Source organism: Pelmatolapia mariae, linkage group LG2 (assembly GCF_036321145.2).
Source record: "Pelmatolapia mariae isolate MD_Pm_ZW linkage group LG2, Pm_UMD_F_2, whole genome shotgun sequence".
Lineage (NCBI taxonomy): Eukaryota > Metazoa > Chordata > Actinopteri > Cichliformes > Cichlidae > Pelmatolapia > Pelmatolapia mariae.
Window position 1 is genome coordinate 17671612 of NC_086228.1, and position 16114 is coordinate 17687725.

The window sequence follows — 16114 nt, forward strand, 5'->3', positions numbered from 1 at the left end:
CAGTAGATTTCACACCATGGTGCGCGTTGGGGAGACTTTGCTGATTTATTTATAATGCCCTGTGAATATTTTATTTTCATTGTGGTCATGGACTCTGTTTTAATGGAAAAGACACTGTTTTGCACATCAGAGGTTCAACTTAAGTCTTTTGTTCTCATAGTTTTTTCCTCTTTTTTTTTGCTGCTGTTATCACTTGGACCATGTCAGTGAACTGTGTGGTCATAGTCATATTGTGGAACCTCTGATCTTTCTGTTCAGGTTTCATATCTATGTGAACACAGGTGCTGCCATACTGAAATGTGATACAAGTCACATGGCAAGCTTATTGGATAGAGTCACGATCCAGAATCTGATTCTCCCGGCAGGTGTAGTTGAACTGACTCAAATCACATGATTAGTTGTGAATATAGTCCCTGGGAAAAAATTAAGCTTGCCACCTTAACTCAGTTTCTGCAAACTTGTATTTTACTTTGAAAGTTCTGATCATAAGTGATTCATTTCAAATTTGTTTCTGTTCCTTCTGCACCATAAGCTCAAAAACCAGAAATTCTCATAGTCAAACATTAACCAAGTCTTTTCATTAGCAGTGTTTGACTTTCAGAGGGTGAAACAGTTAATTTAGCTTATCTTCTGTGCTTTCTTTAGCACATCAACTGACCGTGTTTATTCTAGTGAGACAATAAAGTACAATTGGAAAATGCCAGAAGACTAGCAGAGCCATAGCCATACGTCTGGATGTTTATTAGATGCCAAAACAGTATGATGTTTTGGCATCTAATAAGCAAATGTGAAACAAATGATTCCAGTCATTTCATCCTCTATCGCAGCTGTTGTGAGGGAAACAATAAGAATATGCCTGTTCCCAAATGATATGCATTCCAGTTCTTTATTGGACCACACGGTCCCTCCCAATTGAAATGTGTGAGCTCATGGCTTTTTACCGTCTTATTGTTTAGCTGTGTGTCTCTGTGTACACCTTTCTGGGTGTGTGTCTTTTTCTTTGAACACCTTCCTTCCTCGTTCTTATTCAGGTTTATTTTTCTCTCCTCAAGCACTTAAAATTTGTCACGTTCAACAATGCCCCTTATTATTTAGAAGGACATTGTAAAATGTATTTGGGTTTAAGACAGTCAGATAGAAGCATACAAATCAGTTCTATTGCTGACCAAACACTGCAGAGATCTTTTAAAGTAAATTTTCATAGCAGGCAAGGCTTTGGTTTAGTTGGTTGTCTAATCTCTTGATTAGAGATTGTCCTCATCTGTCTGTTCCTCTGTCTGACAGTGCTCAAGTGTTTTGAACCTGTCTGTTAATGTCAGGCTTTTGCTATTAAAGCTTTCAGCCTGGTGAATCAATAATCATCTAACAATATTCAGAAATCAGTAGTTAGGGCTTGCATAATGACTTTGTTTTCCGAGAACAAAGCTGTGTAGCTTGTGGGCTCTGACCCAGTACAAGAGTTTTAGCTGCAACAGTGGGATTTTCTCTGGCTTTTAAAGAGGCTTAGCAATGCCAGTTCAGTTGGCCTTAGAAAAACTGGAGGCTGAAGAATCTCTTTATTAGTAATAACTGTGAGCAAACACAAGGGTACTGAAAAGTCAGTTTGATGAACTTAAGTAAAATATCCTATGTAGTAGAGCTGGGCGATATATCGAGTTTTTAAAAAATATCGATATATTTTCATACGAGATATAAGATGTGACAATATCGTTTATATCGATATAGTATATGTTACGTTATAATTATACTTGTGGAGCCGCAAGTTTGCCTCCCTTTCGTCCATTTTTGTCTCTACACTGCGTTACTCGGCCTCGCCTCTCCTTCACTGAACACAACTCCCCCTCCCCCATAGCTTCACCTGCAGGCAACGACAAGATGAACACGGCAAATCTCCGTTAACGAGTTACCGCGGATCGCCCCGTGCGTGGGGCTGGACGGCGTCAACGTGTTAGCGAGCTAACCGCGCTAACGACATGCAGCACCTAAAATCCTTTCATTTTCTCAAAAATCGACAGTGCACCTTATGTATGAATTCTGGTTGTGCTTACTGACTGCGAACCGTTTTTATGTGGTACAGGGCGCTCAGCAATCTGTCAAAAAATGTTTTAGTACGACTTTGGTAAGCTACAGAGCCGCACCGCTTGATGGATTGTCGGAGCATTACGGCTACCGTAGTGGAGCCTCGCGGAGTGATACGTACTGTGCTTCAACGTAATATTACCGTATTGTGTGTGTGTATAAGAACCATAAATGGCACCTGTTAAGAGACATGGTTACAAAGAGGATTTCAAACTCCAGGCTGTCAGTCACGCAGTAGAACTTGGGAATAGAGCAGCTGTGAAATCTGTCTCTTTGTTATTATGCTCAGCGTCTTTTAGTTTACATTTTGACTGCACAATTGTGAGCTCTTTGTTATGCACAAAAACAACATTGTGTTCTTTTATTTATGGAGCATTATTATTTAATAAATGCTGATAATTTATTTTTGAGTAATTTCTTCATGTACATCTACGCTGTATGTTAATAAAAGTGCCTGTGTGACATCTGGGACACAGCTTTGACTAAACTCTTTTTGTTCTTACCTTATGGCTTAAAAAAAAAAAATCGAGATATATATCGTATATCGCCATGCAGCTAAAAAATATCGAGATATGAATTTTGGGTCATATCGCCCAGCTCTACTATGTAGTTATTGGGAAAGCTTTGATATTAAATATCACTCTCTTAGTTTTTGCAGACAACAGTTCAGTAAGATGGGAACACTGGTACTCAAACAAAATGGCAGATAGGAGAGTAAGTAAAACTTTAGTCCCCAAACAGACCATATGGTACAAGAGACAATAATTATGTGTGCTGCCTTAAAAACCAAACTTGAAAACAGTTGTTTCTGTTTATTGCAGCTCTTTTCTTCATCACAACATAGCACATGTAGTACCACATTGTGTATAACAAGGAAACATGGCTGTGCCTGACAATTATAATATGCAAACTCTGTTTCAGCTGAGTCCCACAAAACCCAGAAATACGATTCCAAGTAATCTGATGGTTGATTTAGGTTTTATATTAACCAAAAATGGCAAAGAGCTCATTTTATCGTTAGTGCTTAAGTCAGTGCACTGGACTTTTTTCACGGTTTTCCTGATTTGAGATTGCAGCTTTCAGAGTTTATAGCTTTCATAACGTGGCACAGGGCTTTATTTCCATATGGTTGTTGCCAAGGCTCTTAAAAAGGTTTGTAACTGGCTACATTTGATGGTCTTACTTACATGATCCAGATGACTGTTTAGGAGATTTAGGTACTGTTGTAATTTTGAAATCTTACTGTTTTTGCAAAGAGAGGCAAATCTTTTATCTGTCAGTATTTTCCTGTCGTGCCAATTTCTGTTCCTGTTTATCTCTACTACTGCGCTTCTCTTAATGTAGAACTGTTGAATCCAAGTAGGCCAGGTGGGTTGTGTAACACACAGCCAAAACTGTGAATAAGATAGGGAAGAAAGGTGTGAAATGGAATAGTGCATTTATACACTGCTTTATTGAGTCTGGAGCCTAAATGGGTCTACCTGCCTTTCCTTTGCTTCATCAACATAAAATACAGTTTGTGGTACATATTTCCATACTGACCAGTTAAGCAAAAGTAAAATTTTCTAATATACTTTCAGACACGTACACTCATCAGCTAGATCTCATTTTGCACGTATTCTAACATGCAATCATGTCCTGTCTGGGCAAATAATAGTTCACATTCATACAACGGCAGTATTGAGACACATATGCACACTCTAAAGGGGCAGGAAGTCAATAGGAACACACCTAATATAGACAGATTAAATGGGACTCTTTGTGCATACGGGCAGGCACAGGTCTGTAAGACACTATGGTACAGCTTTCCAGAACAATCTTTATTGGTTTAATTATTGTATTCAGCTCTCCAGCTGACTTTTAGACAGCCTAATATCTCAAACCTTGAAGATTTCATTAGCGAGCAAGGAGAGCAGAAAAACAGAATGGGGAGTGAAGAAACAGGAAAGAAAGGATTTTAATGAAGAAAGATGAAAAGAAAATGGGCTTGGAGCATAGAAAAACTAGAAGAAGAGAAGGGAAAACTGAAACTCGCTGTTGTGGGTTTTTATTGCTGCGATTCCACTTTTGGTATTGGGCCCAATGCATCTTTCATCTCTAAATCACTAAATAACCATGAACATGCAATGTATGAATATAAAGCCTGAGAATAGAAACTGGAAGTGGAAAACTATAGCCCACATGAAACCCATTGTTACTACATGAAGTAGCTAATTATGTTTTTCAACACACCTGCGATTGGTTAATTAAAACGTTCCATCTTTTTTGTCTCCATCCTTATCCTGTCTTCTTCTGCCATTATCTCCTGTTCTTTTCCCCTCCATCTTTTTTCTTTTCCTGGTTCTCTTCTCAGTGTAGCTAGAAGGGAATCCTGTTCGAGGGATTAGCGGTCTGTCAATGAGGAACTACCGGCTCATCTTCTGCCACAACCTAAAGCAGCCATAGATGGTTCAGTGGTTTACTGGCCAGGGGAGGAGAGGATAGAACACACTTTCACTGCTACACGGTGAGTGCACACAAACACACAACACTTACCGAGCCACATCCGTAATTGAAGGGGAAAATAGACTCGGTGCATTTCTAAGCCATGATCACAGATAAGACGCACAGATGCACGTCGGGTTTTTTTTGAGCAGTTTGGAACTTATGTAATACAGTCAACAGTGTGGTAAACTTGCCAAAGCGAGTTTATCATAATGTCTCATTGTCACACTTCCTTATAAACTATTTCTTAGATTTCATTTTATTATCTTTATGATTCTTGGTGCTATAAAGAGCCCAGATTTGAGGATACAAAGAGCACATCATCCTACAGCCAAGAATTAATTAGCTACAACCGATGAACTCTGCCAAGGGCTGTAAAATAAGCAGTCATTGGTACATGTTATGAAGGTATCCACGAGGGCTGCACGATTTTGCATAAAATGAGAATCACGATTTTTTTGCTTAGAATTGAGATCACGATTCTCTCACGATTTTCTTTTCCAATATAAATATTTATTGCACATATTAACTGCACATCACCTTCGTAACAGTTGAGACTGAACATAAAAACAACAAATGTCTCACATTTTGTCGTTGCCGATGTTGTACTGCTTGAAATGTCGTCTCCACCGTTGCTCGACACTGCGTGTATAGAGCAGGTAGTGTAACAATAGTTGCGGGACGGCAGTGTGTAGCGTCTAGGGTGTTGATCGTTTTCCTAAATCCCTCGTTTTCCACAGTGTTGATGGGAGCCATATCTTTAGCCAGGAGATAAGTGATAGCCTCCGTAATTTCTTTGTGCCTGCGGGAGTTCGACGGGTATGGGGAAGCGCTGTATAAGGTTCCCGTTATTGATGTTTGGGTGGTTGACCAGGACGGATTTACTCCTGTCACTTTCTCGTCATCTCTCACGTGCTCTCCGTTGTTTTTTCCCTGCCAATTTAGCACCCAGCTGGCTTCTGAATCATGTGGTATAAGGCTCCGCCCTTGTCATTTGTTGAGCAGGAAGAGTGAGCGCTTGTTTTCATGCAGATTACGTCCCGGATCAAAATGCGGTACAATCGTCGTCGTCTTTTTTTTTTTTTTTTTTTTTTTAAATCGTTGTCATTTGGAAATGAGATCGCGCATAAGTATGAATTGAGATCGCGATTTTCTAACGATTAATCGTGCAGCCCTAGTATCCACTTAATATTGCGAACAATCTGTTAAAATAGGCTTAAACATAGTAGTTCTTGATATTGTAAAACAAACTGGATATAAAGAGAGTAAAAGAGAAGCACACTGAATATATGTAGCTTTATCTACATACGTTCAATGCATTCTTTGTAATATTTTAAATTATTAGTGCTGATATTTTTCTATTTTCATCTGAAAATCAAAATGTTTTAACATTGATGTTTGAAACTATTAAAATATGTACTCATATAGTATGTCATTTATATTTATATTGCATTGTATGTCATTATTGTAAATAAGGCCAGATTACTTGCTTACATTTAAAAGACCGCTATCATTAGTTACATAATACTGTAAGATTAGTTTCACTGGAACAAACTGAGATTACATTTCTGATAAACTGATGTTCCTCCCCCAGTGATGAGTGGACTGGACACCATCTGTCGATGTTTGCATTTAGATTACTCACCAAACAACCAACGTCAATATCAGACTTTTCATTTGCTTATTTTGCATTAATTTTCATCCCATCCTTAATGTCATCACCTCTAAAGAAGCTACAGAGGACGACAGAAGACATAATATAAGACTGCAGGAAGCAAACAAAGCAATTTGTCATGCAACATTTGTTATAGGATAAAAACACTGGTACAGTATTACAAACTGAAAACCAGACAATTAGTCAGTAGCTATTTTGATTATTGACTACACATTTTAGTCAAAGGAAATTTGAATCTGAATGTTTGCAGGGTAAAGCTTCTCAAAAATGATTGTTTCTTTATTTATTGGTAAATTGATTATGCAGTCTTTGGAAGACTGTAAACAAAACTGACATAAGATGTCCTACTCCCCCACCTACCCTCTTTTTACAAAATCCCTTTGCAGGTCACTACCCTGTAGCTGTGGCCCTGCCCCCTCCCACTCACTGGCATTTAACAGTTAGTAAAGCCAGTCAGTCCTGTATGTCCTGCATGACTGTTTACTGGCGCCTCTAAATAATTATTCTTGGTATCTATAAGCCCGCATGATCAAGGATGAAGATTTTTTTTTTAAGCCAGGCTGCATTCTGTCTTTCTCTCACATTATGTCTAATTTCACCCATTTCTTCCTTTATAAGACGTGAGGTCTTGGCGGGGTTGTGGTGAGGAGGAGGAGGAGCAGGCCATGAGGAAGAGCGTGTCTCCGTTGCCAGGCAACGAGGGCGGGAGCTCAGCCAGCACCACACGGGTTTTTGGTGTTCCTCTGGAGGATGTGACACACACACACACTATCAGCGGCCATGAGGTTCCTGCACTAGTAAAAGATATTGTCGACTACATTGAGGAGCACGGTGAGTGACTGAGACACAGTTCAGTTCAGTTTAGTTCAGTCCTACATATTTGTTTAATATGCACATTGAAATGCATATCCTGGTCAAAAACGGGTCCAAGATTCCTCACAGTGTTACTGGAGGCAAAGGTAATGCCATCCAGAGTTAAGTGTCTGGTTAGATACCATATTTCTAAGATTTGAAGGGACAAGTACAATAATATCACTTTTATCTGAATTTAGAAGCAGGAAATTGGAGGTCATCCAGGTCTTTATGTCATTAATAAAACTTGCAGTTTCGTGCAGTTTAACTGATTAGTGTGTCATCTGGCTTCATGGAAAGATAGAGCTTGGTATCATCTGCATAGCAGGGAAAGTGTATACTATACATGTATAAAGTAAACAGAACTGGTCCTAGCACAGAAACCTGTGGAACTCCATAATTAACCTTAGTGTGTGAAGAAGACTCTCCATTAACATTAACAAATTGAAGTTTATTAGAGAGACTCAAATCACTGCAGCGCAGTACCTTTAACATGCTCTAATTGCTGTAATGAAATATTATGGTCAGCAGTATCGAACGCTGCACTGAGGTCTACTGAGATGCAGAGATGAGTCCACTGTCAGAGGCCATAAGACGATCATTTGTAACCTTCACTAATTCTGTTTCTGTACCTCTTCAAATAAACAATTCTTCTTCAGATGATCTGTTAGCTGTTTTAAAACTACTCTTTCTAGAATTTTTGAGATAACAATAAGGTTGGCGATTGGCCTATAATTAGCTAAGACAGCTGGGTCAAGTGACAGCTTTTTAAGTAATGGTTTAATCACTGCCCCCTTAAAGGCCTCTGGTACATAGCCCAGTAATAGGGAAATGATTTGGAGGAAGTAATTATTGAAATTAAATCAGAGGGAAAGAGTCTAAATAATTATTAATAGTACTGAAAGTAGCTTAATTCTTAAATGAACTTAAAATAGCCAGAGGAACTTAGCCTAGTTACAGACCTTCAGTGTGTACAAAAGAAGCAGAGAAGTTCATGTAGGGATAAAGCTCCTCTCTAAATCTTCTGTGATTAAATTTTAAGAGGTGCCTTAAATTTTGCATGTGGCTGAAGCAGATCTTTCACCTCATTTCTTTTTGGTAAGGATCTGCTGCATCTCCCTCAGTTAAAGTTATGAGTCATATTTACATGGAACGTTTAATTTGTAACAGGATACAGACATTACATAATCTTACATAATTACCACTAATGTTAGTTTACTTAATGTAGAAATAACTCCACGGCTGATGTCAAAATCCTTTTATTCCGTTTTAGCTGTAGTTTGACTCGAGGGGTTGCACCTGTATGTAATTCTGTTTATTTAACTAAACACGTCGAGCCAAAAATTTAAACAATTTCTCAGTACAAAATGTTGGATGTTCAGCTAAATCAGATTAAGTCTGTGATGTTTCAGTCCTGCTTTTGTTGAGCTACAGTATCTTACATCGTGATAAAACCAAAATATGTTGTTAGTGGGATCCAGTTTTTGATAAGATAAATTCTGAAGGCCCTGGCAGACAGCTCCACGGCTGGCTTCCTTCTGTTACATAACACTTCTGTCAACTTCAGCCTCACTTGTGAAGAGAGTGAAGAGAGTAACCTACCAAGCGCTCGCCCTGGATTTTCCTACAACCCCTTAGAACATTTCTGTATGAGCGTCACAGAACAGTAACTTCAGTCTTCTGTCATGTTCTTACAAAAAAGAAGTTGGCAGTTAAGACAGCTCAGTCTGAAAGATGAGAAGTAAAATGCTTGACTCTTTCACTAGCCAGATCCAAGTTTTGTTTTTTGTTTTTTAAACTAACCAAATCTGAATTGGGCTTGTATATTGGTGCTGATTACATTACACTATCAGTACTTGTTTTATAGCTCTTTAAAACCTCAGCCAGACAGTCTTATTTATGCTAAAGATATGTTGTTGGTTTGACCCTTGTTATATCAATTAGACACTTGTATGTCGTTACCCTTACTGTGTGCAAAATTACTTTACATGAGATAAAAATTGCAGAGCATGTAAAGATCAGTTGATGTACTTTGTATCATTAGAGATTGAAAAGCAATTCCACAGCTGTAAATATATCCCACATAAAATGAAGGAATTGCCTGAGAAGACAATAAATGGTTTAAAGTAATAAAAAAATGATTATCAGGAAGCATCCTGATAATTTAAATAGGATTCATCTTTGATATAGATCTTACAAAGCAGGTCAATGGGACGCTGGACACGCTGGATACATTTTTCACGTTAAAGTAAATAAGTGTTGAATAAATACGCTTTTTCTGGATCCCCAAAAGCACTGGAGTTGTCACTGAACTTTTTTTAAACACTACTGAAATGAAGTACCACTTCAAATTGTTTCCAGTGAAGCAGGTTGGTGATTTGTGTAACTTGGGGGCTCTTTGACTACATGAGGTTATGTAATAAGTCTCCAGGGTCTCTGCTGGTGCAATAATTAGAGCGGTGCTGCCTGTCAGGAAGTTACTAAGACAGTGAAAAGGCCTCAGTCTCTCTGGGATGCCTGGTAGTAGTTGAAGCAGGAAAATGACGTGAAATGTCATTTTGAAAGAAGACAGTGGCCAAAAGCTGAAGACATTAGAGGCATGTCTGAGCAAATGCCCAGTGTTTTAATGGATCAGCAAAGACAGAGAGACCGTTTTATTTTATTTTAGTGTAACTCTGCTGTCACTCTGTGTACCTCTGGTGTTCTTCATGTAGACGGCTTTGTGGAGATATAAAAGGGAGCAGGTCCCACGGGATTCCTGTCATCATTTGGACTTAGTTGGTTATCTTGCTTGTTAACGGATAAGAAACTGGAGAGTGAGGCTATAATCAAATGTAATCCACACATCAAACCATTATCACTTAAATATAGTTTGAAGCATTTCGTGTTTTTGTTTTTTTTCCACACCATATATTTGTTGTGTTGTCAAAAACGGATCATTTTCGCACATTTGTGATAGCGATAAGTCATCAGATCTAGAACACTCACCACTAAAAAGATGTTTTCAGGTGAAAATGCATGCAGTCAGTGTATTTCTTTGGAGCTTTGCTTTTAATGCATTTATCAAATATTCCCCTTTTCTTTTGTTTGTATATGTTTCAGTACAATTTCTGGCAAATTTGTATAAACAACTTACAACTCAGGTAGCTGCAGCCAAGTAGTAGTTACACATCCAGAAAAAGAACCAAAAATCTTTTGCAGCAGATTCATGTGACATCGCAGTGCATAACATCAGGATATTGTTTTACAAGATCAACTGATATGTTTGGTAAACAAAGGGGAAAAATGTTGGTTATTCTAAAAATGTCTTCTAAAAAGCCTTGACAAGATTTGCAGATTGGTTTATCTTTTCTGTCACAAACACTCTGTGATGCTGCCTCACATGCGAATGATATTACAGTATGGTCATGCTTTTTCTGATAGATAAGGGAAGAATCCACATAACCAAATGTCTTTGCACACACACACACACACACCACTGTACTTTATTTTGTTTATCTTATATAAGTTGTTTAACAGTGAAGAATCTGAATCATTCTGCATCAGCAAAATTACAGTACTCGGTTAGTTTTTACTTCCCTTACAGGTTGGTAATTTTCAGTTCCTAATTTGGAAAATCTAACATGACCAAGCTGTATTTTGTTGCATCTTTATGAGTTATTATCGTCAGAAAAACATGCCCTGTGGTGGAAAAAAGCATATAAATCTTCACTGTTTTAAAACACCAATGACAATATAATAGTATTCCTGGTGCTAAACCTGGTTGTTACACTTTACAAGGTGACAATAAGCATGTGATTATACCATCGGTTTTGGACTCTGTAATGCCTGATTTTGTTAAAGAGCTCTCTGACAGACATGAGCTTGTGAATGGGATTGTTGATTGGATCCAGTGTCTCTGTTTCTCTCTGCTTTTGATATCAACTACTAGAAAATTTACTGACATGCAAAATTAATCCAAAGCAAGCAAACCAAACTACAGAAAGCCAGACTGTCACCTAGTATGTATTATAACTTGCAAAACTACTGTAATGCCTGGCATACCTTCCTGATCACCACTACAAGAGGACTTAATTTGACAAACCTTTAGCTGCAAAAAAGTGTGCCACACCTAAGCTACTGCCAAGCCCTCTAAAGACTTAAGCATGAAAACACCTGTTTGTTAACCACAGTAGGGCTTTGATGAGGTTATCTTAACAATTATGCAAATATGAGAAAGGTTTGATTGTTATATAATATAATTTTAAAAAATCCTGGCAAAAATGAATAAGCAAACCAAGTTAACCAAATACTGAAAATTGAACTGTATATTAACATGAATGGTTTTGAAGTAGTTTGAGTTGATAATTAACATATTCCAGGGCTCGCAAAATCGCTAGCCCGACTTCCCGGAGCTAGCGATATCTCCGGTCGGGCGACCAAGATCTATCTCAGCCCCGCCCGTCGGGCTATATAATGGCCCGACGGGCAGATTTTGGTCACCCGACCGGAGATATCGCTAGCTCCGGGACGTCGGGCTAGCGATTTTGCGAGCCCTGTATTCATAACTGCTGCTATTTGTGTCTTTAGGTCACCTGGACTTGGAGGGGCTCTTCCTGGTTAATGGCAATGCAGAGCGAGTGGATTGGTTGCGTCAGCGCTATGACAGTGGTGAGGAGGTGAAGCTAGAGAAGGAGGCCGATCTGGCGTCAGCGGTCAGTTTGCTCCGACTGTTCCTGCAGGAGCTTCCTGAGCCCGTTATCCCAACGGCTATACAGGGACGTATACTACAGCTCTATCAAGGTGTGTGACCGTGGCTGTGTTTCCTCTTTTCATGCTGTTTTACGAATTTCTTCTTCACTTAACCACAGTCTGTTTTTATCCAGTACAATGCAGTTAACCTCCTTTTTCACCCTGTCCTCCTAAAATCCGGTTGGAGCTTTGAGTTTGTTCTGCTCAGTCTGTAAATGTACTTCCTATGAAAAGAGTGTTGACCATAGCTCTTATAAAAACAAGCACAAGCACACACTCTTCTGCATCATTTCTGGGTCTTCATCCAAGTTGATTTTGTTCTAAGCTGTTAAGGCTGTGCCCATGTAGGCTGATGCTGGTTATATAAGCTGTGAGTACACAGTACGGTGGTCTGATCACTACATGAAAGGAAAACTGGCTGAAACAAACTCTTTCATAATGAGAACCTGAATTATCTGTATGTTTGCATATCTGCTACACTGATGCACAGCCTTTATCTTTTCCTTTCTTCATTCTTTGTGCCTCTGCTTGTCCACACTCTTCTCAAATTCAAAATCTAAGGTTGTGTTAACAATGTCCCAGAGTGAACTGCTGTCTTTCAGTGGTTATTAATTCTTCCTTTTTGAGGGATTTTTGTGTATTTGGGTAAAAAATGTGATTGAAAGGCATGGGTTTCATTTCCCTTTTTTGTTTCAGTTCTTTGGCCTGTCCTCTTTCCCCTCTGTTTTTATCACAGATAATCTGCTCTAATCCCCTTGTCACAATGATGGTTGTTCCGGTTGCTGTCATCCAGATTATAGTAGAAGACTGGATGGGTATTTGTCGAGACTCCTTGTCATGCCATTTATTTCTCAGTCTATTATATTCTGTAATGGCACCACTGCACTTGAAAAAGGATTGCCTTTTTTGCACATTTTCCTCTCTGTCGCCCTCTGTCTCACCTAGTTTCACCTCTCCCAGAGGTGAAACGGAGCATAATGTTATCTGTGTGTGCAGTTTCTCTTGATAAGATTTTTTTTAAGGCTATCTGTGAAGGACCAAGAAGGACCCGATAACCCAAAATTCACCCCACATTATCATTAGTTATGAGAACAAGCTCTAAAAGCAACACAGACTATAACAGAAGTTCTAATAGTGATTCTGAAATAAGAGCTTACACCCTTTTCAACTAAAAATAAAATAATTACATAAGAGATCCTGTCTGTGGGGTCGAGCTCTCGCTAGCTGTGCTTCTTCATAGCAAGCACGACCTGCTGGTTCTCCTGGGAGCTGCTTTCCACAGTCCATCAAAAACCTAACGTTTTTTGATGATTCTAAATTGGCCATAGGTGTAAATACTCTTAGCCTTGTGATGACCTGTTGAGCTGTCCAGGGTGTCCCCTGCCTTTCGCCTAATGAGAGCTCCAGCCCCGGTGACGGTGAAGTGGAAGTGGTTAAGCAAAGAAATGATTGTATATTGGCTTACGTAATGATATCCGGTTTTTTGTCTTCACATTGCTAGATTACGACAACGAAGAAGAGCTGTGTAGAAATTTGAAGTATCTGCTTCAGGACCTTCCCCAGTTGAACTACGGTCTGTTGCGTTTCCTGTGCCGCTTCCTGGCTAGCGTGGCGTCACTTCAGCAAAAGAGCTGGAACGTCGGAGCGCTGGCCGCCGTCTTTGGACCCGACATCTTCCAGTAAGATTCTTCTGCAGTTATTTAAGAATTTCGAATCTTAATTTTGATCATTGTACACAGCTACCGTCTCCATCTTACAGATGTTTACTTTTAACTTAATGAGGATGGTGTGGATATGTCACTAGTATATATTCAGTACTACATTACTTGTTTTATAACTACTGCTGCTTGTATTCAAAAGCTTCATTGTTACATTTTCAGTGGAAATGATTAATCAAGTGCAAATTATCATATTATAAAGCTGTAAAGTCAGTGGAAGGAAACTCTTGAAGCCATATACCACATCACATTTAATGAAGCCACAGAATAGAGTGACAGCTGAATATCTATTTTTTTTTTTTTAAAGAGTGAAAGAAGTTTTTATTTTTGGCACTTGCAGGAAAACACTTACACACAGAAGTTAAAAAAAGAGGGGTGTTTATTCTCATGGGAGTATTATTATTCTCATGGGAAGCAGTGTGCAGCCAACTCAAACTTTTCTGTCATTTTCCATCTGCAGTCTGTCAACAGAAGGAGAGGACCTTCGGGACCAGGAGTCTGTCAGCAGAGTCCTGGCAGAGCTGCTGGACAATCAGGAGGGCCTGTTTGACTCAGAGGACGATGATGTCTCCACCACCAATGACTACAGCTCCATCAATGAACAGGTTCGACCCATCTCTCTTATACCACAGCTCTCAGTATTGTTGTTTCTGCCTTGCGTTCTGGAAGTCGGTGTCCAATAATATGACAATAATTAGCATAGCACACTTTCTACACTTGATTTTGCAAATGCTTTTGAATTTATTAATGACTGTGAATGGTGAAGATATAGTAAATATAGTTTGTGCTGTCATGGCAAAACATTTTATCACAGTCCACAGAGAGGTCGTCTATTTTCAAGCTTACTCGTTAATGCAGTTTTTGGTCTTTCCAGCCCACACATGTCTTCCCTCCTGCTGTAACAGATTATTTTCCCCCTGGGATCAATAAAGTCTTCTTTATCTATTTTTTGTTCACCCCGGTCATTCTCCCATAGGGGTCTTTGTAGCTTTTCTTTTATCCTCAAATAAACACAGTCTCTAAATTTAGAGATTGATGGTAAATGCCTTTTTAACCTGATATAATAACTAGAAATCTGCAAATAAAAACAAAGTACAAAACAATCAAATGGAAAAACAAGACACATTTAAAATTTCTTGCCAAGTTATTTGCAGAAAATAAAACTTTTGTGAAAAAGTAAATTTATTTGCATCAATCGTTACATATGAACAAAAGCGTGCTTTCACAAAAGTTAGATTCCTCTTTGTCTTCATCCTCTTTGTGTTTTCTTCGTCCTCTCTGGTGGCATTTGGCTGTAGAATGTGCCATTTAACCGTGCCGGGGTCAGAGGGGAAATTTTTTCAGCGCTGACGCACAGAGATAGCAGTCAAATCTTATGACAAGCGAAAGATGAAATTTATAAATGTCACCCAACAGCATAAAAGAATTTAAAAAGGCTTGAAGTGATTGTTCCATCTTTTTTTTTCTTCTCAAAGAATTTGTTTTTGACTAACAAGCACATTCTGTCTTGCGCTGAGGTCTTCATTTTTATAAATCATTACATTGTGTTGTTGGCATCAGCAGCAGTAAGTTAGATGTAATAAATGATCAACCTTAAAGGCTAACGTGAGAATAACAATTCTGCTTTATTTTGACTCCAGTGACGATGTTGTTATTAGAAATCTAGAAGACATCACATTAACTTATTTAACTGTTATGTACAAAAATCTTTCCTTGTAACAAAATCACAGTGTCTCTAACTGTAGTTATTAATTAGCTAGAAGATCAGGCTGAAGTTTTGCTGTAAGGAAATGTAAATAACACTGGTATTCAGCTGTACCCACTTCCTCTTGGTAATGTTGAAATGTAAGCAGTGGTGTTTAAGGAAAACAATACAGCATTTTTCTGTAAACAAAATCTTTCTCAGAATGATCTAGGTGTTCCCGCCCAAGGACAATGGCACACCCCTGCATACTTTACACAGAGCATTACAAGAATGTCGTTTTATAGAAACACCTGAGCCTAAACCAAACATTTTCCTCCGCTTTCTAACAACTCGTTCTCTTTGCTGTCGTGCACAGTACAAAGAAAGGCGTAGTTAACTTTTAACTTTACAGTGCCCTTGTGCTTTTGTGTGATAACAAAAATACAACAATAAAGAGGCAACCCTTGATCAGTATCTCAAATGCCGTGCTACTTTAATTTAAGAGTACGTTGTTTGCCACAGCAGGGAGTCTTTAAAGATAGCCTAAAAATGTTGGAGTGAAAGGGCAGCCTGTCATTGTAAAAGTATGACCACAAAAAAAAAAAAGAGAAACTTTGCTATATATCTACATTGTGTCACCTATTCAAAACCTTTCAGCTGCTTGCTTTGTTTGCTCCCCTCTCCTTATCTTTTATTCTTCGCTTCACACAGTTTTTGCCTCTATTTTAGTGTGCTCTTAACCCAACCACTGCAGACTTTGCTTCCACTTGCCTTGTAATATTGAGTCCTTGGAGTTATTATCTGCCAAATCCTTCCTTTTATTCAAGGAAAAGTTTAACCTCTTCAAAGACTTTGCCTTGTGAAAGACAACTAATTAGATTGTAATTGCGC

General features: G+C 38.7%; 1 protein-coding gene across 4 annotated transcripts in view; it reads left to right on the forward strand.

The window, feature by feature from the left end:
* Positions 1 to 16114, forward strand: part of fam13b (family with sequence similarity 13 member B) — a 68470-nt gene that overhangs the window by 12817 nt on the left and 39539 nt on the right. For all 4 annotated transcript variants that reach the window (XM_063494162.1, XM_063494168.1, XM_063494184.1 and 1 more), the window contains exons 2-6: positions 4433 to 4585; positions 6857 to 7069; positions 11660 to 11872; positions 13323 to 13500; positions 14000 to 14144. In XM_063494162.1, coding sequence (XP_063350232.1) covers positions 6904 to 7069; positions 11660 to 11872; positions 13323 to 13500; positions 14000 to 14144 — 702 coding nt within the window. In that variant the 5' untranslated portion in view covers positions 4433 to 4585; positions 6857 to 6903. The remainder of the gene's footprint in view (positions 1 to 4432; positions 4586 to 6856; positions 7070 to 11659; positions 11873 to 13322; positions 13501 to 13999; positions 14145 to 16114) is intronic.